Source organism: Rhinichthys klamathensis, unplaced genomic scaffold, assembly GCF_029890125.1.
Source record: "Rhinichthys klamathensis goyatoka isolate OS25496 unplaced genomic scaffold, OSU_Roscu_1.1 h1tg000036l_1, whole genome shotgun sequence".
NCBI lineage: Eukaryota > Metazoa > Chordata > Actinopteri > Cypriniformes > Leuciscidae > Rhinichthys > Rhinichthys klamathensis.
Window position 1 is genome coordinate 1,339,941 of NW_026606584.1, and position 23,823 is coordinate 1,363,763.

Genomic DNA, 23,823 nt, shown 5'->3' on the forward strand with positions numbered 1-23,823 from the left:
GCTTGCACTCCTCCACAAGATGGCAATGATCACAACAAAGGCACCTAGCTTCCTCAGTGTGCCCTGTGCCCAATGGTTGCTCCTTTACGTCCTCAGACAGCGCTTCAGTCAAAGCAGCAGCAACTATGTTACCCCTTACATAGCTCCTGGGCTGTGAATTAAACCTTGAAGGAGGCCTTGGTGCCGAGGCAGTATGTGAATCCTGTATGTCGCCAAAAAGAGGGTCCGACAGGATTTTAACACGGCGTTCGATAAACTGGACCAAGTTATTGATATGAGCTCGGTCATGCGACCTTTCCATGATGTCATGAGCTGTAGTTCTCCATTGCTCTCTCATCTTAAATGGCAGCTTGGAGATAATGGTCCTCATATTGACAGGGATGTCCAGTTCCTGCACAAAATGAAGCTCCCCATTAAATTACAGCAGCCCCGTAAAAACAAGGAATAGTCTTGCAGTGCTTTCAAATCCTCAGCCTTAACTGCCTGCCAGGCCAATGCCTTTTTTATATAAGCTATGGCGACCTTATATGGATTGCCAAAGTGTTCCTGCAGAAGATTTTTTGCCACTTTGTAGCCATGGTCAGGCGCCATATGCTGACAGCTACGCACCAACTCTTGTGGCTGTCCTCTGGTGAACTGCTCCAGATAATAAAGACAGTCTGCACTTCCAGCTTTGCTTTCCACACCCTGTTCAAAGGCTCTGGTGAATGGTCTGAACTGGAGAGGGTCCCCATCAAACACAGGAGTCTCTCTTAATGGCAGAGATAATGTATGATGTTCGTGAACCAGGGCAGCGGTGATGTCATTTTGTCTTTGCATAATGGCCAGTAGATCTGGTGAATGGGTTCCGTTGGCTGACTGGTCTATGAAAAGCCTTTGCTGTTCGGGTTGTTGCATGGTTGTCACCTGCTGCTGATACTCAGCTGGTTCCAATGTTCCTTGCTGTAGCTCACGTGGATCGTACTGCTGTTTGGAGGCATCCCTACACCACCGCTCAGTTTGCCCTTTGAGCACCTCTGGTGACAGCGGGTTGTTAGGTGGTAACGGTCCTTTGGCGTAGGTATTTTGTGTTAGCTTTATTAATCGAGGTTGAAATTCATTTGTTGTAGGATTTAAGACACTTCTTGATTGCATTTTCCTTTTTTCCTTTTTCACATAGGAATTCATGCCATTTGAAGGGGCTGCTGAACAACTTTTTTGATCGGCGGCCTGCAGCACAGACAACTTAGCAGCAGATGCAGCCAACTCTACATCTACATCAAGCTGCTCCCTTCTCCTCCTTAGTTGCAGTATAATTAAAATTAATACTGTTATTCAACTAGAGTTGTTTAATTTGTTATAGATATATCTGTACCGCGAAATGTTAAAAAAAAAAACACTTTTTTAATGACGTACAACTCAGGGGAATGTCCGATCTGTCCGCTTAACGTTGCACGGCAGGTGCAAATGCACGGTTCTGATTCATATCAGATTTATTTCCACATATGAATGAGGCCTGAAACATCAAGTATGACTGAACTCTCGCAGTTTAACGTTACAGGTTTAGGGGTTTCTAAGTCTTGCACCCAGCCGCAGCAGAATTGTTCATAAGCTTCTGAACTCTTACATTGTGTAGGCAGTAATGTTAGGCACTGATACCATAAACCAGGTAATTGACTATGTCAGGGTATGTGAAAGGTGGCAGTGCTTTGGGTCTTTCGTCCATTCTGTAGCAGGTCGTACGGGTCCATGTTGTTGATGTCAAGTAGTTTCTCTAAATAACGCTGCTTGGTGTTATTTAGTCTCTCCCGATAGAGCCCCTTTCCTTTTGCTTCCCCCTTCATTTATTCCCAAGAAACTGTGCCTTATCACAAAAATGCAAACAAATATCAAGCTGCTCTCTCTCTCTGTCGCTATTTCTCTCGGTCTCACGGTCGAAGTAACTATGACAACGGATAGCGTATCCTTCCAAGATGGCGACGCCTTCCCACAATGCAAACGCGTGACGTCACACTCATTCTCATTTTGCCCCGTTGCATAAAAACAACGGGACAAAATATTTCAACAACAGATTTGTCTCAGCACAGCTACTAGAAGGTCAGAACGGTTGCTCACGTCACATCTACATCGTCAAGCTCAGTTTGAGCCTGCGCAGTACGCTTGGCTATCAGGAAGTGAGTGCTTCTAATGGGCTTCAACTTTCTCTGTTGAAATCTATGGGGTCGCTGTGTCCATTTCTTTTACTGTCTATGCTTGTATTGCGTGCAGAGGAGATGTCATGTGGGCGCGCGGTTTTTGAATGAGCTCGCGAGTTCCCGTTTCCTCGCGTGTAGATCTGTTATCCTCTCGTGGAAGTCATTTACCACGCGCCAGCATCAGTTGTGCGCTCGGTTATTATTGGCATCGATTAGCCGCCATAGGCAATAACGTTGTGTTGGCAGGTATACGGCAAAAACAACAACCGCAACATGGAGGGGTTTGCAATACAATGTTGTCTTATTTACATCATGATGTGTAGCCACTGCGCTGGACTACTACGTTTTATGAGGCAGCGGCAGAAACGTAGGAGGCTGGTATGCGTGGCTTTATCCCGTGCTGTCGTCTCCTCCGGTTTCAAAACATGTGACGTGTAATCACAGACTTGAGTACTAATCACAACAAATAGATTTATTAATGGTTTGTATTGAATAGTTTTAACACTGTAATAAATCAAAGATTCTAGATGTCTTAGTTTTTGACAATAGTTTTCATTTCAACACTGAACTGACTTCAGCTGAACAATGACACCATTTTCTTTTAGAGCTGCTGTACAGCCGAAACGAACTGTTTGCATCATTGAATCATTTTCCGGTTATCACTGTAAAGCTGCTTTGAAACAATCTGTATTATATAATATAAAGCGTTATATAAATAAAGGTGACTTGACAATATTGACAACAATGCCTGTATATACTGGTAATGTACTGTTGGACGTTTGCAAATCTTTCAACACTCCCTAACTCTGATCTCTAGTGCCAGTATTTTTGGGGTTTATACATTTGATGCTTTAAAACTTAATACCTACACTACAAATTCAAATTGAGTGATTTCACTGATAGCCTATAGGTTTTAATGAATAGTGAAGATGTCTGAAATGTACATCTAACTCATGGAATTATTAAATAACCCAATTAACTACAATATATGTATTAAAATAAAAAAAAACACTAGAAACAGCATGCCAATTCTGGCACACATCTTACACCTGAGGTCTAATTTTATCTTTTTTTTTTAACTCTGGTTTTTACCAATCTTTCATGTTTATCGCCATTTCAAAATAAAGGTCTGAAAACACCTTAGTATGAAAATATTCTTGTTGCAAATTGATAAATTACTGCTCCTCTGTAATTTATTTTGAAAATCATGAGATATGAATCATATGAAAACTAGAGATTGTAAGCTTTCAAATGATAGTCTGTCAAGAGTAGTTTAGGTTTAGTATAGGATATTATTGTTTTTAAAGGTACACTGAGAAGGAATTTCTCCCATCTAGCGGTGAAATTGTATTTTGCATTCAAACGAATAGTGGTCTCTAGCGCCTCGCTTTTTCAAATGTGTGTTGCAACTATGGTAGCCATTATGTACCAAGAAGCTATGACATGTATTCCAATAGCATTTCAAGTTTAACTATACATGTTCTACTGTTATGCTGCCTATATAATGAATAACACAACCAAGCAATGAAAAAAAAACCTTGTAATTTAGACCGTTACATTGACTTACCTGTCGCAACTTCAGCGTCCCTTTCAAAGTCTTTCTCCTTCATTAGCTCTTTCCACCTGGGAAAAGCTATTCTGATATTTACCCTAGTTTTTTTAATTCGCCTGTCACGTTTCCTTTTTAATTAAATTTTTTGCTTTTTTGGCGACGAGGATTTCTTCTCCTGTGGCTCGGCATAAGTATGATCCTGCATTATGAAGTACCGTGCTGTGCAGCCTTTCAAATTTACCTGGGCAGTGACAAGCGCAATCTCCTTGTCCGTTTCAGCTGGTTTCAGTCACGTGACGCTGGCTCTGAATTAGGTAGGGTAGTGCTTTTTGTACCTCTCTGTTATTATAGTTTTTCAAGATGGCAGAACATGGAAGCCTCCATGGACTTACCCGTCCCATGTAATTAAAGATAAGAAATTCTTCGCTTACGAGGATAAGTCAGATCATTGGCAGAGGTAATTTTACACCAATGAGGACATTTATGAATAAAGACATTGATTTTAGCTAATAAAGTGCTTAAACTACACAGTGTAGCTTTAAAATGTAATGGCTGTGGACCCACCAGTGGGACATTGACACTTAAGGGGTTAAAAAAATGTATCTGATTATGAACATTTGTTTTGGGTTTATTTTTAGGTTAATTGATCCTAATTTTGTGTACCTGGAACGTAGTGATATGTGACATTGTAATATGGTGAATATCAGTTGTCTTTTGTTAATGTTGGATTTGTGGACACATTAACATTTGATTTGTAGAGTAAAACTAAAAAGTATTGTTTTTCTTCATGCCGAGAGTTCAAAAGATAACATCCATTCATTTTTTTTTTTTTTACGTTTTAAATATAAAGAAAATAATAGATTCACCATTTGTGATGCGGCAGAAAGCTATAAAGCACATGCGTGTTCTTTTTGTGTGTTTATTAGAGGTTGAATTCATATCAAAATCTGCCTGAATAGGATGTCTACTTCATAAATTGTATGAAATTGACCATTTGTATTGTATTGACAATTTCATAATTTACCGTATTTTCCGCACTATACGGCGCACCGGATTATAAGGCGCACCTTCAATGAATTACCTATTTTAGAACATTTTTCATATATAGGGCGCACCGGATTACAAGGCGCATAAGATACTGCAGTCAAACGTTTGACAGGGTTTGCGTTATGCATCCACTAGATGTCAACAAATGTCAACAAAAAAGTCAGATAAAGTCAAACTTTATTAAGCTTTCTGACAACTCCGTTCACTCCCATGGTAACGTTGTTCAAACGTTAAAGGAAAACTCCGGTCAATTTTAACATTGAGCTCATTTTTTTGTAAATTTGGAGTGCTGTCAGTACAAATAACAACGACAAAGAACGGTGTTGCCTACACCGTGTTATCCTCTTTTTAAAATTTACACCCTGTTGACTTAAACGGGAAAAGTTTTAAACCTGTTTTTAGCCTCTTAACAACCTAATGTGTCATTACAAGTGCACAGCCATGTGAGTGAACACGGTGAATCTGACTCCCGTATATGTGAAAGACATGAATAAAAATTATGTTTATTCAGCCAGCTCACATACCCGTATTTTCTTCCTGTTTTCGGTCGAAGTCCACAGTAGGCGATTGTCGAGTGCGTGCGCGCGATCATTGGTAACTCAGCAACAGTGGAGACTCAGACTGTCAGCTGTCAGCCGATGACGGTGCTGTGTGGTGTTCTGAGAATATCAGCTCAAATGGATAGTTCATCCGAATCAGATGTTGAACACACGGAGGAGGTTTGATCGCGCGCGCGCCAACTCGACAATCAACTACTGTGGACTTTGGCCGAAAACAGGAAGTAAATACGGGTATGTGAGCTGGCTGAATAAAGAGATTATTCCTGGATTTCCTGCCTTCGTGAAAGCTCGGATCACATTTGAGACTGATATATCAGCCCAGGCATCCACGATCCATTGGCAGATAGTGGCGTAAGTCGCCCGGCGCTGTCTCCCCGTCTTGGTGAACGTGTGTTCCCCATCCATATATAAGGCGCTCCGCATTATAAGGCGCACTGTCGTTTTTTGAGAAAATTAAAGGCTTTTAAGTGCGCCTTATAGTGCGGAAAATACGGTAACCTTAACCTTCAGCAGACACATGAATCAAATTGACTCTTGTAAGGGGAAATCACACCAACTGTCTTCATATTTCATTCGACTGTTCACTGACTGCAGGTGTCAGTTTATACCAAAAACTTTATATAATGACAGAAAACTTAATGTAAGTGTCTTTCCGATTTAAACGCTGTTGAATATGTGTGGTTTTGTCGACTAAACCTACTCTGCAGCTCTGAGTTAATTTAGGGTTGAAGCTAAACTTTGAAGGTGGTTTGATCCTGTTCTCCTTTGATTAAATACCTTTTATCAAATTATATTATTTTATTTATGTTTAAACAGGCTTCAGTTGACTTGATTTATAGATTTCACGAATTATACAAGTTCAGTAGTGCAGTAGAGGCCATTTTTAGTGTTCAATTAATTTATAGAACATGAATGAAGTGTGTTAAACATGTCTGTACCATATTTTATTTATTGAAAACATTCTGCATATGTATCAAACATTTTACAAGAGATTTCAGAGAACAATCTGGAAAGCGTTACTTCAGTATTTCATAATTATTTTGGATATTTATTTGTAAGAATTTCAATCCATTTTTTTCTAAAAACAAACCAAGAAAACTGCCAAAAACTGGCAGAAAATGGAAGCCATTGACAGCATTTTATTAAAAAAGATCTGTGCATCTAAAAGAGCTCAATTACTTCTATGGAGTACATGCCAAAATCTTCAGATTGTTTGGACTTTTTGAGCACTTGAAGACTTCCCTCAATTTTTCCCAGTTCAGCATACAGTTTTACCTGAAAAGGGTTGAAAAGGGACACATTTCATTGTTATTTCAGCTTACAAGATAGACACAATACAAGGACTGTCATTTCCAATCAGCAGTAAAGGACCTGTGCTGTACCTGTGATCTCACAAACTTGTGAAGATCAGACACCAATCTTTTGGCTTCTGGTGCCACAGCCAAGATTGTGAAATGAGCATCTAGTAATAAGCAAATCCAGTCTATTATCTTTAAAAAGAGAAGAAAAAAGGTTAAAGGTTAAAAAAAGGTTAGACAGATGCAAACTAAATATAATTGTTCAAAACGGTTTGATGACAGACCTGAGAAAAACTTGGTGTCCGTAGAGCTGGGATTTGTTTGTGGGCATCATGAGAATATTTGAGATAAAGGAAAAGTAGATACTGTAAAAAGTCCTTAAAAAAAAAAAAGAATTGAGAAGGCAAAGGTCATTAAAGATTATCAAACTGTAACAAACTACTGATAATTAACCAAACAAATAAGCAATATGCTTTAAAATAAAACATTCCACATCCTGCCCAATGTCCAGAGAGGCACTATTTTTTCACACTGGAGATAAAAGCCCTGTTTCAAATGCTACACTTCATGTGAACTTGTGGTCTTGAACACTTATGCTGCGTGCACGTGTCCGTGAAGTCCATAAGACTGCGGGAGTCCCATTTTTTCATTTTAGGTTTCAGATGGGTGCTCACAGCCTCTATGTGCTCCCTTGATGCACACTTCAGCAGAGTCTGCGCTACTGCATGCTCCGTAGCAGATTATTTGGGTATTTACCCAAGCAGCAGCATTACGTCATGAAAGCATTGACTCTGCTGCAAGGAGTTAGGGTGCCATTTGTGACAAGGCCAAACTCTTCTCTTTTAAACTTCTTTTAACTCAACAAAACCAAGTCAAAAACTGGTCAATATGTTCATTTTGGGGGGCATTTACCTCTGTTCCACAAATTGGGATACTAAATAATGGTTAACTCTATACCAATCTAGGGTAGATGTGTTTGTGTGTCAGATACTCACAATGACCTGCGGAACCGTGAGATCTTTTAGATGTGGCAGCAGGGGCTTGTTACTGTACGCTGTCTGCAGAACCTCATTTCTATCCGATAGGTTAAAGAAAACATGCAACCAGAACAAACAAAAAATGGAAAAGAACAAAAAGCATGTTTTTTTGTAATACACAGTTTTGATGAAGGATACAGAAGAGCACCCTTGTGTAACCCCACAGGACAGCTCATAACCAGGGCTAAAGGATCTCTTTGTAGCATGGTGCTGGGGGCATCAGATACATCAGTCTCTATTGCTGGAGGGCAGAAGCCGTTCTGCTGCCCACCCTCCTCCTCCAATCCACTTTGTGTCTGAGTCAGCACTTTCATGAAGATGACACTCTCTGTGTCAAGATTCACAGTCTCAATCTCAGAGTCTGGAGTACTACAGTCAGAAAAGATTTTTATAAAATTAGTTTCACATCAGTTCTCTTTAAAAATACGTGTGCAAATTATCAAAAACTTAGTATTATTGGGTTACAGTGGCTCAGTTATTAAGAGTGTAATGGTCTGAATGTCATTCAGCAGCAGGTAAGCGCAGGACTCACCTGAGAATTGTTTTAAGACAAGCACAGGTGACAGCTTCAGGAATGTCAGGAAAAATTTGGAAAGCAATCTGACAGAGATGGAAATCTTTCTTCACCATGGCCAGTGACAGCAGATCAGGGCACACACTGCATTTCCAACAAAAACAAAAAAACAAGACAATGAGCATAGATACACAAAAAACACTAGTAGCTGGAAGACAACAGTTTCCATAGAGCTCATGTGTGGTCTAACCTGTAGCAGAGGTACCGAGTCTCCAACAGCTGTAGAAATACAGCCTGAGGGTAGAAGTTGGCATCTGTCTGGGATCTTGACACTAGCTCTAATGCCATCCTGCCTGTTGCCAGCTGTAGGTCAGTCTGAGTCGTCAGACGAATAAACTCCCCCACCTCTGCTTGTACATCCTCTACTGCACCAGTCTAGCAAAAACCACACAGTGCATCATTACGAACCATTGAACTATCCAAACTGCAAAGGCTGTTGTATATACATATATTACACTTGAGAATATATTTGACTTTTTTTTTTTTTTACACTGTAAACGGTGTAATGCACAATTATCAAAAAATGGTAACACTTCACAATAAGGTCTCATTTGTTAACATTAGTTAATGCAATAACACGAACTAACAAAGAACAATATATTCTTACAGCATTTCTTACCCTTTGTTAGTTAGTTAATAAAAATGTTTAAGTTAGTTCACATTTTTAGTAATGACAGACAGCCTTATACCTTAATGTGTTCTATAAGTTGATCCACTGTTAGTGCAGACTTGACAACAGAAGTCTGCAAGAAAAAGTAAAGCAGAATATATTAAGTGACAAATAGTCAGAATCAATACATTTGAAACATTAAATTATATTTGAGTGCACATTTATATGTACAAACAATTATTTGGCTTTTTCATGGTGAAAATATAAAATTACAAAATTAAATATATTTAAGACCAATTTTTGGTAAAATTCGAACTAAATTTGGATTAACATGTTTAAAAACATTTAAGGGTATCAACAATTTTCTCAGAAGGGTACAAATTACAACTTCAAATGTTTGACAAACAATGAGCTCTGTTAAATTCAAAATATATTCGATTCATTCATTGCTATAGGAGAGGAAGAATGGTCTAAACTCGTTAAATCAACTAAATCAACATGTATGTTAGACCGTATATCGACTAAGCTATTAAAAGAGATGCTTCCAGGTGTCATAGATCCTCCTCTTAATATCATTAATTCATCTGTCATTAGGATACGTACCAAAAACTTTTAAGCTGGCTTTTAAACCACTTGCTAAAAAAACACGACTTGATCCTACAGAATTAGTCAATTACAGGCCGATTTCGAATCTACCTTTTGTGTCAAAGATACTAGAAAAGGCAGTATCCTCACAACTATGTTCCTTTTTAGAAAGAAAAGGTATCTGTGAGGATTTCCAGTCAGGATTTAGACCGTACCATAGTACTGAGACTGCTCTCAGTCAAATGATTTGATCTCTATTAGTGTTGCTTGACCTTAGTGCTGCATTTGACACTATCCAACAGGGGTGTGACGAGACCCTTCTCACGAGAACGAGACACAAGATTGGGTTCACGAGAACGAGACAAGACTTTTGCACAATATTTTATAGAAATCCTCAACGACAAAATTCAGGATTGGAAAAATATCACCTGTCTGCAGGAGCATTTTGAATTTTTTTTTAACTAATAATCTTGTAATGAATGTTATTTCAGTTCTACTTTTATCAGTATGACATCAAATGCATTGAAAGACAACAATATACAAGCACTGTAAAAGGTTTTGCCACAAACTCAACTGACTGGCTTTTCTCCTGTATGAGTCACTTCGACCTTGGTGTTCTAAGACTTAGTGTATGAGCTTCCAGAACCTCTGATTGAGGCTGTGTGACGACCTAATTGAACTAATTTCCACAAATTGAACATAGAAATAAAAACAGTATAAATAACAAAAATAAAAAAACAGTCTCAAGTGCAAACAATAAGTGCAACCATAATCAAAGTACTGTAGTAAGGCCGGGTAGAGAGAAACGAGCGAGTGAGTTAAAGGAGAACTCCGGCGCAAAATGAACCTTTGGTCTAATAAAACATTGGTACAAAAGAAACAAAAGAAATCGCTAGTTTATACCACTAACAAGGCTCAAAATAGCCCCACACGAACACAGTAACATGAGGGTCCCTACATGCAAAACGAATCATTGAGAACTTTGTAAGTGTACAGACCGTTTAATAAGAAGATAAAGATAAAGACAGTCCACTTCGTTTATACAGACAGGAGCCATCTTTGGAAAACAGTCTCGCCTAATCAAACCACGAACGCCATTCATACAGTAGCACGTCGTTCGTGGTTTGATTAGTCGAGACTGTTTTCCAAAGATGGCTCCTGTCTGTATACACGAAGTGGGCATGTCTTTGTACAGACCGTTTAATAAGAAGATAAAGATAAAGACATGCCCACTTCGTGTATACAGACAGGAGCCATCTTTGGAAAACAGTCTCGACTAATCAAACCACGAACGACGTGCTACTGTATGAATGGCGTTCGTGGTTTGATTAGGCGAGACTGTTTTCCAAAGATGGCTCCTGTCTGTATACACGAAGTGGGCATGTCTTTATCTTTATCTTCTTATTAAACGGTCTGTACACTTACAAAGTTCTCAATGCTTCGTTTTGCATGTAGGGACCCTCATGTTACTGTGTTCGTGTGGGGCTATTTTGAGCCTTGTTAGTGGTATAAACTAGCGATTTCTTTTTACTTATTAAATGCCCCCATTACTAGCGTTATACGCTAAACAGTTTTTAGAGATAAAACTCTTTACATTCGATTATCATGAAAACAAATCTCAGAGAACGGTTGACTAGGTACCAATGTTTTATTAGACCAAAGGTTCATTTTGTGCCGGAGTTCTCCTTTAAGCTTTAGCGTTTATGTACAGTTGTTCTTGCCTTCCGATTAAAAGTTCAGAAACGGAGCCTCCCTTGTCTGTCGTTCTTCAGACATCACAGTAGCCTACTCTCTTCAATATTTAAAGAGCAAACAGAGACCAGAGCCACAACTACACAGTCCAGAGATAGGTTTGATATTGGGAGACAGATATTGCATGCAGCCTAATTTGCGCGCATCAGGGAGCTCGCGTTTCACTTTCGGGTCCCCGATCACGCGTACTCTGTGTACAGGGAGCAGCACTGCTGAGCGCACATTCTGCAAGACAAGACATTTATCCACACGATCAGTGAACCGTGATTCCTGCTGCACTGCGTACGACTGCAACTCGTGCTGGCAGAGCAGACGTTTATAATGGTTTTTATTTCTATAAAAACAGCAAAACGACAGGCGTAATGTAATGTGAATGTAGCGGTGGGATATTCTATGCTAATTTCACCCTCACGCTCCGTCATGGCGATACCACGAGACAGCTTTTCACTCAACGAGAAATCTAGTCACATTTTAGTCTCACGAGATCTCGTGGCACAAGATCTCGTCACACCCCTACTATTGAACACAACATTCTTTTGAATAGACTCAAATTATGTTGGCATTAGTGGAATTGCATTGGCATGGTTCAAATCATGCTTATCTAACCGTTCTCAGTTTGTAGTAGTAAACGAAGAGATGTCACATTGATCACAAGTTCAGTATGGAGTACCACAAGGCTCAGTACTAGGACCGCTGCTGTTCACACTGTACATGCTACTCTTGGGAGATGATATTAGGAAGCATGGGATTAGTTCAGTATGGAGTACCACAAGGCTCAGTACTAGGACCGTTGCTGTTCACTCTGTTCATGCTAGTCTTGGGTGATGATATTAGGAAGCATGTGATTAGTTTTCACTGTTATGCTGATGATACTCAGCTGTATGTTTCTTCGCGCCCCAACGAAACTTACCAATTCACAAAATGAACGGAATGCATAGCTCATAAAAAAACTGGATGACTAGTAATTTCCTACTAAATTCTGAAAAAAACAGATTCCAATTATTGGACCAAAAACCTCCGCACCTAATAACCTAGAATACTGTCTAACTGTGCACTCACACCAACGCCAGCGAGATCGGCAAAGTGGCCAAAGTCATTCATTTTCAATGTGAGCCGGCGAGCGAGGGCGGCGCGGCTGGGACGGTGAGGGCATCGAGGATAGTTAAAGTCAGGTCAACTTTATGGTAATAAGCTATGAAGCGGTTTGGCAGCAACCAATCGGAATATAGAAATCCTCCACTTGAGAGGATTCCAGAGAACACAGTCCTGTAAACTTTGGTTCCGACCACAGTTCCCAAGCAAAATGGAGGAGAGGTTGATCATTTGAGTTTGATAAGGCGTGCAACACTATTTATAGGCAAACATTTTAGCGCTAGAACGCTTGCTTTTCAGCGGGAATGCAAATTAGACTAGGACTTAACCATGAACACAAAAGCCACACCACACAAATGGCTTTTAATTGGTTTATTTCGTTAGCAAACAAGTCACTATAATTGTTAAATTCTTTCCATCGATCAATTTTTCACATTTAAAAGATTCCATGAGGTTAACTTATACCCTATTTGTGGGAAGTCTGCACAAATAACGATCAACATGCTTATTTGCTTTGCGGCCCATTTAAAAAAAGAAAGAAAAAAGACCAAGCAATCGATCTACGTCAGAGCGTTCACAAATCTTTCTACAGCGTTGTTGGCAGGGCGGCGGTGAACGCACAGTGGCGGTGAGCGCACAGTAACATTTGATGGCTGCTCTGTTAAGTCTTTGTTGTTTAGGAACCTGGGTGTGCTACCAATCTTTCATTTGAAAGTCACGTTTCTAGTATTTGTAAAACCACATTCTTCCATCTTAAAAATATATCTAAATTACGACATATGCTCTCAATGACAATGTACAGTTAGTTCATGCGTTCATGACTTCAAGGCTAGATTATTGTAATATGCTCTTATGGGTGGTTGCATTGCACACATAATAAACTAGCTGCTGCGTATTGGACCTGATGTAGTTTGAGTTCTTACCAGAACCAGTAAGTATGACCATATTAGCCCCATTCCGTCAACACAACATTGGCTCTCTATTAAACATCGTATACATTTTTAAATATTGCTGAATACTTACAAAGCACTAAATGGTTTAGCTCCCCAGTATTTGAGCAAGCTCTTAACGCATTATAGTCAGACTATTGCAATATCAAAATTCTGGCCAGTTCATATAGCAAGAATATAAAAAGCGACTGCTGGCGGTATATCCTTCCTTTTCCTATTTACCACCTAAACTTTGAAACAGTTTTCCTAACATTATCCGGGGAGCAGACACACTGTCAGTTTAAATCTAGACTAAAAAACATATCTCTTTGACCTAGCATACAAACCATACTATCAACTTCTATAATTCAATGTTAGGCTGCATAAACTTAGGTTAGCTGGAACCGTTACATCAAAAGAATGGCATCTACGCTAATATTAGTCTCCGTTTATCCCGAGTTTACCGTAGTCCGCCGGATCCAAATCTGCTTAAGGACCTGCGCCTGGACACGACGACAACGCAGCCTTGAAGTGTCAACTAGAGACTCCCCTGTGAAGGCCTCCTTCCCTTCAATTCCAGTTCGCATGGCTACACGCAAGCAACTAAAAATTCTGTATTATGCAGGCCAGACAAGTAATTTGGTGAGGTCAATTTGTAAAGAAAGCCTGTGCACATATTCAAACGCACATACCTATAGACTAAACACATATGCATGACAAAGTTCAGATTCACGGTTTTGACTTGCACCTTGGAACCCATTTCAAAGTTTGCGTTCTCGAGCCACCAAACACTGATGTCATGCAAATGAACAGCCAGAACACATTAAAAGTGTTCTGTTTTCATTTTAAACGGTGTCGTGTAAGCGGCCCCTAAGTTTATAACTAATAATCTTTGCAATGGAAGTGAATCAATCAACTAACTTATTGTCCAGCTAAACTTTTCTAGAGCTGCTATAAAGCCAAAAAAATCTGTTACTTTAATTTCCTATTCTAACTGTAAAGCTACTTTGAAACGATCTATATTGTTAAAAGCGCTATATAAATAAAGGTGACTTGACTACTAAGGGTGCTTTCACACCTGCCTATTTAGTTTGGTTGAATCGCACTAGAGTTCGTTGTCCCCCTTGGTGTGGTTCGTTTGGGCTGGTGTGAATGCAGCAAATTTATTTTTATTTTAAGTTTATTTGAATAGGGACAAGTATGTTACATAAGCTCATGTTCCATACTACAACATTTTAGCCAAGGCTAATTCTCAATGTTAAAAAAAAAAAAATCACACTTGGGTGCGCACCAAAAGCGGACCAAACAACGCTTTCAAACGAACTCTGGAGCGGTTCGTTTGTGGTGAGAACGTGATCCGACCTCGAACAGACCCAACTGCCAAAGAACTGTGCATTTTTGGACTAAACCAGCTGCGCTGTGCATTATGTGGGCAGCAGTGGCTCAGTGGTTCATGTAGGTTGTCAATCCCCGTTCAATCCCCGGTTCCACCTGACCAAGTGTAGAGGTGTCCATGAGCAAGACACCTAACCCCAGCTGCTCCCGACGAGCTGGATGGCGCCTTGCATGGCTGACACCGCCGCCAGTGTATCAATGAGTGTATGAATGAGTGTATGAATGAGTGTATGAATGAGTGTATGAATGAGTGTATGAATGAGTGTATGAATGGATGGATGGATGAATGCGGGCAATATGTAAAGTGCTTTGGTGGCCATGGGTCTGTTGAAAGCGCTATATAAAATGTATTCCATTTACCATTTTGGGATGAGGACTAATGTTTGTTGACAGTTTGCACGGACAAACTTGGAGTTGTGTGGAGGTGCGGAGCCTCATAGAAATTTGGTCTGATGAACATTAGGTCCCAACTTTAAAAAACTCGAACAACAGCGAAATCTTCGCTATGTTTAGCAAACAGCTCAGGGAAAGGGGGTTCCATAGATCTGTGGAATTTTCCCGCACGTTAATTCTGACCAATCGAAGTGCAGCATCTGGCCAACGAGTAATGTGGATGTTGTCACGTGACTGCATTTTGGTTCGTTTCATCAACTGATTCGGACCAGAGCAATCAATGTGTTGTGAAAAGGAACCGAAACGGCCGAAAAATGCTACAAAGTATCATTTTTCGTCCTTGGTCCAGACCAAATGAACCGAACTACAGATGTGAAAGCAGCCTTAGACACATGCTTGATGAGTCATAAATTCATCATGCAGTACAGTGGAATGTTTTCTGCATACCATTAAAGTCATAGTGCAACACTAGGGGTGTAACAATATATCGCAATACGAAAGTGCAACAATATGTATCGTGGATAGTGACAATATGTATTGTGTATAGTTCACCCAAAATTAAAATTACTGTGATAGGAAATTCAAGTTGTCAGTTAAGTTAATTAGGGCCCAAGCATTGAAAAGGCGAAGGCCCTATTGTTTTCCTAAGGATTATTTATTAGGGCCCAAGCCCTGAAAGGGCGCAGAGCCCTATTGTTCTTCTTAGGATTATTTGTTGTTCTTCGGATTATTTGTTGTTCTTATTTATTAGGGCCCAAGCCTTGAAAAGGCGAAGGCCCTATTGTTTTCCTAAGGATTATTAGGGCCCAAGCCTTGAAAAGGCGAAGGCCCTATTGTTTTCCTAAGGATTATTATTAGGGCCCAAGCCCTGAAAGGGCGCAGAGCCCTATTGTTCTTCTTAGGATTATTTGCTATTCTTCTTCTTCTTTATTAGGGCCCAAGCCTTGAAAAGGCGAAGGCCCTATTGTTTTCCTTAGGATTATTAGGGCCCAAGCCTTGAAAAGGCGAAGGCCCTATTGTTTTCCTTAGGAGTATTATTATTATTATTATTATTATTATTTTATCGACTATTCGGGCACTTTTGGGGCTCTTAACGTGCACGAAAACTCTTGAAACTTTGCACACTGGTCAGAACCCGCGGCCATCAGGGCCGGGCTGAAGCTGGTACCCGGGCGTGGCAGGGGGGCTCGACAGCGCCCCCTGGAACGGGGTCCGAAAACTTGGTCCATAAATCAAACACGCTTCCATGTAATAATATGAAACTCGGTACACATATAGATCTCATCGGTTCATATATCCTTTGTACTTTTACTTTTTACCCCAGCCCAACAGGAAGTCGGCTATTATGGTTTGTTTGGAAGCGTATGCCCCTGGAATTCGATATACTCCTCCTAGAGAATTCAACCAATCGCAAGGAAACTCGGTCAGCATGATGTCAAGACATTGAGGATGAAAAATTGCCAGGGGATTTTTCATATCTCGAACGGTTTGGCCGTGGCGAGGAAACGAATTTATGGCGAATAATGGAAACAGGAAGTGTGTTATAACTTCTGCATACATTAACTGATCTTGATGAAACTTCAACAGTGTGTTCGCTGTAAGAGGCCGATCACATGGATGTGACTATTGTGAGTCAAAGTTATAGCGCCACCAACTGGCAGCAGGAAGTGTGTCACTTTCTAAATGCTTTTGACAAAAGTGGGGGGGTTAGTTTTATCTACAGTAACAAAACTCGATATGTATATTGTACTCTTCGAGCCGGACAACTTTCTAATTTACCGTAATTAGCTACGACCAACAGGAAGTCAGATATTTTGGTTTGAATGTGGATTTCAGATTCTGAGTTTTTAGCTACTCCTCCTAAGTAGTTTATTTTATTCATGCCAAACTTTTTCAACATGATGAAAATACATTGAAGATGCTAAATTGTGAACAGATATTGAATATCTCAAACAGTTTTGCTATGGTTGAGGGATTCAAGTAATGTCAAAAAAAGAATCAGGGCATGTCTCATATCTTTCTAAAATGTAATTATACACCATTTATTTTTATATAAAATTATACAAATATTAGAACTAAACCCATTTTATTCCTTTTTTTCAATTTAAGAATTATTTTTAAGTTTAAAAACAGCCAGAATGGTTGTTTAGTCAAAAATAATAATAATCCAAATCATATATAGTGCTATACTGCCCTCTTGTGTTCAAAATCAGGTAGGCCTATTGAATTTATATATATTTATATATTAGGGATGTTACTATGGGAATATTTTCCCACCGGTTAATCAACGTGTGATTGTGTAAACCAATTGTGTAAACCTCCCGCTGGGGGGTTTAAAAACACTAACTTGAAAGCGAAAGTATAATATGGACGCGCTCGAATGAATTCCTATGGAAGTAGAAATTAACTAAACGTTCGCTCTGTTCTGCTCGCTCGTCGCCATGGACGCGCACCGTTATGAATGCCAGTGCAGCCGCATACTTTTTAGTGTCACTAAAATTAGTGCAATTTCGGGGGCCGATTGCTTGAATTGTGAGTTCAATAGTCTATTATTTTTCACGGAAAACACAACAATAAAAGAGTACAATGACAGATTCGCTTAAATAGGCGTTTTTACATAAAATAGCCTATTCCGTCATCATCTTTTCAGTCAGCTCTTCACTCTCGTGATTAATGAAATTTGACTCCTGTTGCTGATATTTGCTGCAACTTTCGTTCAGCTCACAATTTAGTAAGCAAACACGTTTCAAATGTGTTTTTATTTTATTTTTGTGTATGTGTGTGTATATGTATGTATATATATAAATATAGCTTATGTTTCAAATATGAGTTAATTAACAATCGTTGGAAAGAATGATACTTTTAAACATATCACTAAACCGTCATTAGGTGTCGCCAGGCGACCGTCTTAATGAGCGAGTCATTGATTCATTCGTTTGAACGACTGAGTCATTCATGAATGAGATAGATGTTTATGGATTGATTGGTCATTGAATCTTTGAGTCAACCGATTCGTTCAAAATGCTGAATCATTCAGTAATGAGAACGCGTTGCTGTGAGATGCGCGATGGTTCTGCTGTGATCTTTGTTTAACTATTTTCGCTGCTGAAACAGAAAAAAAGTCAATATTGCATCTAAAATGTAAGTGATTTGACTTGTGTGTGTGTGTGTGATTGTGTGTGTGATTGTGTCTGTTACAGTGATAAGAGTTTAACCCTTGTTAAACTTTAGGCCTTGTCTTTTTGGATATATATCTTTTTATATTAAAAAATAGTCATACAACCCATATATTTTAAATGTATTGTTTGCTTTAAATTACATTAAGATTGTATGTTTGGTAATCGAACCTGAATGAATTATAAATGAATGTGCTATATTTCAGATCATATATTTGTTTTCCTTAAAATTTGAACTAACACTAACTTTATTCTCATCTGAATGATAGATTATTTATTTCTGTATAAAATAAAAACACCTTTGATTTTTCTTTTTTAATCAATATAGAATGTGTAACTGAAAAAATAAACAGATTAGGGCTCTGTTTGATGACAAGAAATGAAAACCAATGCGATATGATGAATGTCCAAAAGATGGCTCCCACAGACTGTTTTTAAATAGGATTGTTTGATATTTTTTGCTTTTAAACTGTGTGTGTGTGTGTGTAAGAGATTTTGGTTGGGTGACAGTTGTAGTTTACAGTTTGACAAGAGTTTATAGTTTGACAAAAGCACAATGTTGTGTTTTATTGCGAGTGTACACAAATATAAGTAAACACTTTGCAGTTTGAATAATGTCCTGTATGAACAAAAGGACGGAGTATGTCTTTATGTCTACATTGTTCAATTACGCCACACACACACACACACACACACACACAAACACTATTTTTCTAATCAGATCAGGCAAGTAATATTCTGTCTTGTCTCTTAAAAAAACAATATATATATATTTATGTATATATATATATATATATATATATATATATATATATATATGTGTGTGTGTGTGTGTGTGTGTATATATATATATATAAATATAGCTGCGAGCAGCGATGAAAGGGCCAAAGCCGGCGGCACCGCCACCCCGGTTATAGCGCCACCAACTGGCAGCAGGAAGTCTGTCACTTTCAAAAAGCTTTGAAATCACCTGATTGCTTCAAACTTCACTACTATAATGTAAACACACGGCAGATGTAGACCTGGATGTAGACCTGACCTTTCAGAAGGTTGCTCTCGCATACTTTGTGGTTGACATGTGCCCTCAATGCACACTTTTGCAGAGCCCACACTGATACAAGCTCTACAGCACACTTCTTTTCGACAGTCAAAGCAGGGTTACGTTTTTGCACGTCGTGCACAATAACCCTAAAGGCACCAGGGTGGCGGTGCCACCGGCTTTATATATATATATATATATATATATATATATATATATATATATATATATATATATATATAAATAAATATAGCTGCGAGCAGCGATGAAGGGCCAAAGCCGGTGGTACCGCCACCCCGGTGCCTTTAGGTAAATAAAGGCACCGGGGTTGCGGTGCCACCGGCTTGGGCCCGTAATCGCTGCTCGCAGCTATATTTATTATTATTATTATTATTTTATCGACTATTCGGGCACTTTTGGGGCTCTTAACGTGCACGAAAACTCTTGAAACTTTGCACACTGGTCAGAACCCGCGGCCATCAGGGCCGGGCTGAAGCTGGTACCCGGGCGTGGCAGGGGGGCTCGACAGCGCCCCCTGGAACGGGGTCCGAAAACTTGGTCCATAAATCAAACACGCTTCCATGTAATAATATGAAACTCGGTACACATATAGATCTCATCGGTTCATATATCCTTTGTACTTTTACTTTTTACCCCAGCCCAACAGGAAGTCGGCTATTATGGTTTGTTTGGAAGCGTATGCCCCTGGAATTCGATATACTCCTCCTAGAGAATTCAACCAATCGCAAGGAAACTCGGTCAGCATGATGTCAAGACATTGAGGATGAAAAATTGCCAGGGGATTTTTCATATCTCGAACGGTTTGGCCGTGGCGAGGAAACGAATTTATGGCGAATAATGGAAACAGGAAGTGTGTTATAACTTCTGCATACATAAACTGATCTTGATGAAACTTCAGCAGTGTGTTCGTCGTAAGAGGCCGATCACATGGATGTGACTATTGTGAGTCAAAGTTATAGCGCCACCAACTGGCAGAAGGAAGTGTGTCACTTTCAAAATGCTTTGAAATCACCCTCTTATTTTAACCCGATTTGCTTCAAACTTCACTGCTATAATGTAAACACACGGCAGATGTAGACCTGTGAATGGATTCTTGATATCTTAGATACTGTTGTCGTGGCAACGCATCAAACTTTAATATTCTTTTTTTATGCTTTTGAGACTCTTAGCATGCCTGAAATTGCTTAAAATTGCATGAAACTCGACAGACACATCTCATTTATTAGCCAGTAGACATGTGCAAAGTTTCAGAAACGGGCGTGTTGAGGGCTCAGTAGCGCCACCTTTTGTCAAAAGTGGGGGGATTAATTTTATCTACAGTAATAAAAATCGGTATGTGTATTGTTCTCCTCCAGCCAGACAAGTTTCTAATTTACACTCAATAGCTCCAACCAACAGGAAGTCAGATATTTTGGTTTGAAAATTGTCATTTTATGTCTCTCTCTCTCTCTGAGCCTACGTCTCTGTGTGTGTGTGTGTGTGTGTGTCTGTGAGTGTGGGGAGGGGGAGGGGGGCTAGATTAACCATTTGACTGCTGTGTTGTTTGGCCTGCATTAAAAAAGAAAATAAATGTCTTACGCCTTGTATTTTTTAAATAAGTTGTATTAATAAGTAAAGGCATATAACCAGTTGAATTGTAGTGCATTGAAAATAGTTTTATATAATTAGTTTATTAATTAAATTAACTTGGTCCATAAACTTCGTCAGAAAATTTGGTCCATAAATCAAACACACTTGCATGTAATATTATGAAACTCGGTATATAGATCTCATCGGGCCAAACAACTTTAAGCCAGCCCAACAGGAAGTGGGCTATTTTTGTCTTAATGTGGATGTTTTGCAAAACCAGGCTCTACATTTTTACCCACTCCTCTTAAGTGGTTTATTTTATTCCCACCAAACTTTTTCAACATGATGAAAATACATTAAAGAAGCATAATTGTGAATATCTATTGAATATCTCTAATTGTTTTGCTATGGCGAGGGATTAAAGTCATGTAAAAAAAAAAATAAACACTAAAAGCCTCATATCTTCTAAAAATTTAATTATACACCATTTATTTCTAGATAAAATTATACAAATATCACAACTAAACCCATTTTATTCTTGTTTTCAATTTAAGAGTAATGTACAAGTTTAAAAACAGCCAGGATGCACTATTCAGTTAAAAAAATAAATATATCAAATAATACATAGGGCTATACTGCCCTCTTGTGTTCAAAATCAGGTAGGCCTATTGTATTTAAATATATTAGGTAGCCTATGTGACTCCGAGAATATTTTCTCACCGGTTATTTGACGTGTAACACCGGGGGCTTTTAAATCGCTAAGTTAAAAGTGAAAGTAAAGTAAGGACGTCCGCACGGACATTTATAGTGGTGGCGCTCACAGTGCGTTCGAATGAATTTCTATGGAAGTAGAAATGAAAAAACATTCGCTCTGTTTTGCTCGCTCGTCGCCATGGACGCGCACCGTTATGAATTCCAGTGCAGCCGCATACTTTTTAGTGTCACTTGAAAATTAGCGCCATATCGGGGACCGATTGCTTCCGGTTTTCAGGGAAAACACAACAACAAAAGAGTAAATGACAGATTCGCTTATATAGGCGCTTTTACACAAAATATTCCGTCATAATTTTTCCAGTCAGCTCTTCACTCTCGTGATTAATGAATTTTGACTCCTGTTGCTGATCTTTGCTGCAACTTTCGTTCTGCTCACAATTTAGTAAGCAAATACGTTCAAGTTTTAATTGTAGTGACTAAATGATTTTATTATACACACACCAAATTGACGGTGGGGGGCCATGGTATATTTAAATCTGCCAATTGTAATATCTGCTGGGCACCCCTAGTCTAGTCTTATTAAATGTATGCTTCATCTTTCATTTTTAATTTGTAAATTTGATCAATAAATTCAATTATTTAGAATAATAAGACACTATATGGCTGTTACTCTAGGTAGGGGTGATCAAATTAAATCGTTTACACTGAAAAATAACAATGCATTAAATAATGTGAGATTGTTTTAAATATGAGTTGGAAAGAATGATACTTTTAAACATAACACTAAACCGTCATTAGGTGTCGCCAGGCGACCGTCTTAATGAGTGAGTCATTGATTCATTCGTTCAAATGATTCGTTCGAACGACTGAGTCATTCATGAATGAGACAATACATGTTTATGGATTGGTCATTGAATCTTTGAGTCAATCGATTCGTTCAAAATGCTGAATCATTGTGTCTCTTACAGCGACAAGAGTTTAACCCTTGTTCAAGTTTAAGGCCTTGTCTTTTTGGATATATATCTTTTTTTTTAATTCCAAAATATGCATACAACCCATATATTTTAAATGTATCGTTTGCTTTAAATTAAATTAAGATTGTATGTTTGGTAATTTAACCTGAGATGAATGTGCTATATTTCAGATCAATATATTTGTTTTCCTTAAAATTTGAACTAACACTAACTTTATTCTCATCTGAATTATAAATAACTTATTCCTGTATAAAATAAAAACACATTAGAATTTTCTTTTTTAATCAATGTAGAATGTGTAATTGAAAAATAAACAGATTAGGGCTCTGAGGACAATAAATGAAAATCAATGCGATATGGTGAATGTCCAAAAGATGGCACCCACAGACTGTTTTAAATGGGGTTGGATAAATATTTTTTGCTTTTAGACAGTGTGTGCGTGTGATTTTAGTTGGGTGACAGTTGTAGGTTACAGTTTGACAAGAGTTTATAGTTTGACAAAAGCACTTTGTTGTGTTTTATTGCGAGTGTACACAAATATAAGTAAACACTTTGCAGTTTGAATGATGTCCTCTATGAACAAAATGACGGAGTATGTTTTTATGTGTAACAGTTCAATCGCACCCGCACCCGCACCCGCACCTCACCCACACCCACACACACACACACACACACACACACACACACACACACACACACACACACATATTGAAACCTGAGTGAAGTACAAAGCCCATAATGAAGAATAGTTTAGCATCCAAATACATCGCAAATGTTGAAACAGTTTGATTCTAATGAGAGAGTTACGTGAGCCAAACACCACCTACTTTCACTTTCGCTTTCAATTATTTCGGTTATTTCTTAATTATAGTTTTTTTTTTATTCTTGTTCTGTTCTGAATATCATTAAATTTAAAGAATTGCTTGTGTAATATTTTGAGTGTATCATCAAAACAGATTAATTCTCTCGGTTTAGTGATTCCCTAGTTATTTTTTTAGTGTTTTCATTGTTCTAATCAGGTAAGGCAAGTTATATATATATATATATATATATATATATATATATATATATATATATATATATATATATATTTTATATATATATATATATATATTATATATATATATATATATATATATATATATATATATATATATATATATATATATATATATATATATATATATATAAATATCGCTGCGAGCAGCGATGAAGGGCCAAAGCCGGCGGCACCGCCACCCCGGTGCCTTTAGGTAACTAAAGGAACCGGGGTTGCGGTGCCACCGGCTTGGGCCCGTAATCGCTGCTCGCAGCTATATTTATTATTTTTTT

The 23,823-nt window shown here is 38.6% G+C and overlaps 1 protein-coding gene across 2 annotated transcripts in view; it reads right to left on the minus strand.

The window, feature by feature from the left end:
• Positions 1–6,264: 6,264 nt before the first annotated feature.
• nol11 (nucleolar protein 11) overlaps positions 6,265–23,823 on the minus strand; it is a 139,284-nt gene continuing 121,725 nt past the window's right edge. For both annotated transcript variants that reach the window (XM_056246134.1, XM_056246133.1), the window contains 8 exons: positions 8,932–8,985; positions 8,433–8,617; positions 8,201–8,326; positions 7,807–8,037; positions 7,627–7,705; positions 6,916–7,008; positions 6,716–6,823; positions 6,265–6,608 (listed from right to left, as the gene is read on the minus strand). In XM_056246134.1, the coding sequence (XP_056102109.1) occupies positions 6,495–6,608; positions 6,716–6,823; positions 6,916–7,008; positions 7,627–7,705; positions 7,807–8,037; positions 8,201–8,326; positions 8,433–8,617; positions 8,932–8,985 (990 nt within the window). In that variant the 3' untranslated portion in view covers positions 6,265–6,494. The remainder of the gene's footprint in view (positions 6,609–6,715; positions 6,824–6,915; positions 7,009–7,626; positions 7,706–7,806; positions 8,038–8,200; positions 8,327–8,432; positions 8,618–8,931; positions 8,986–23,823) is intronic.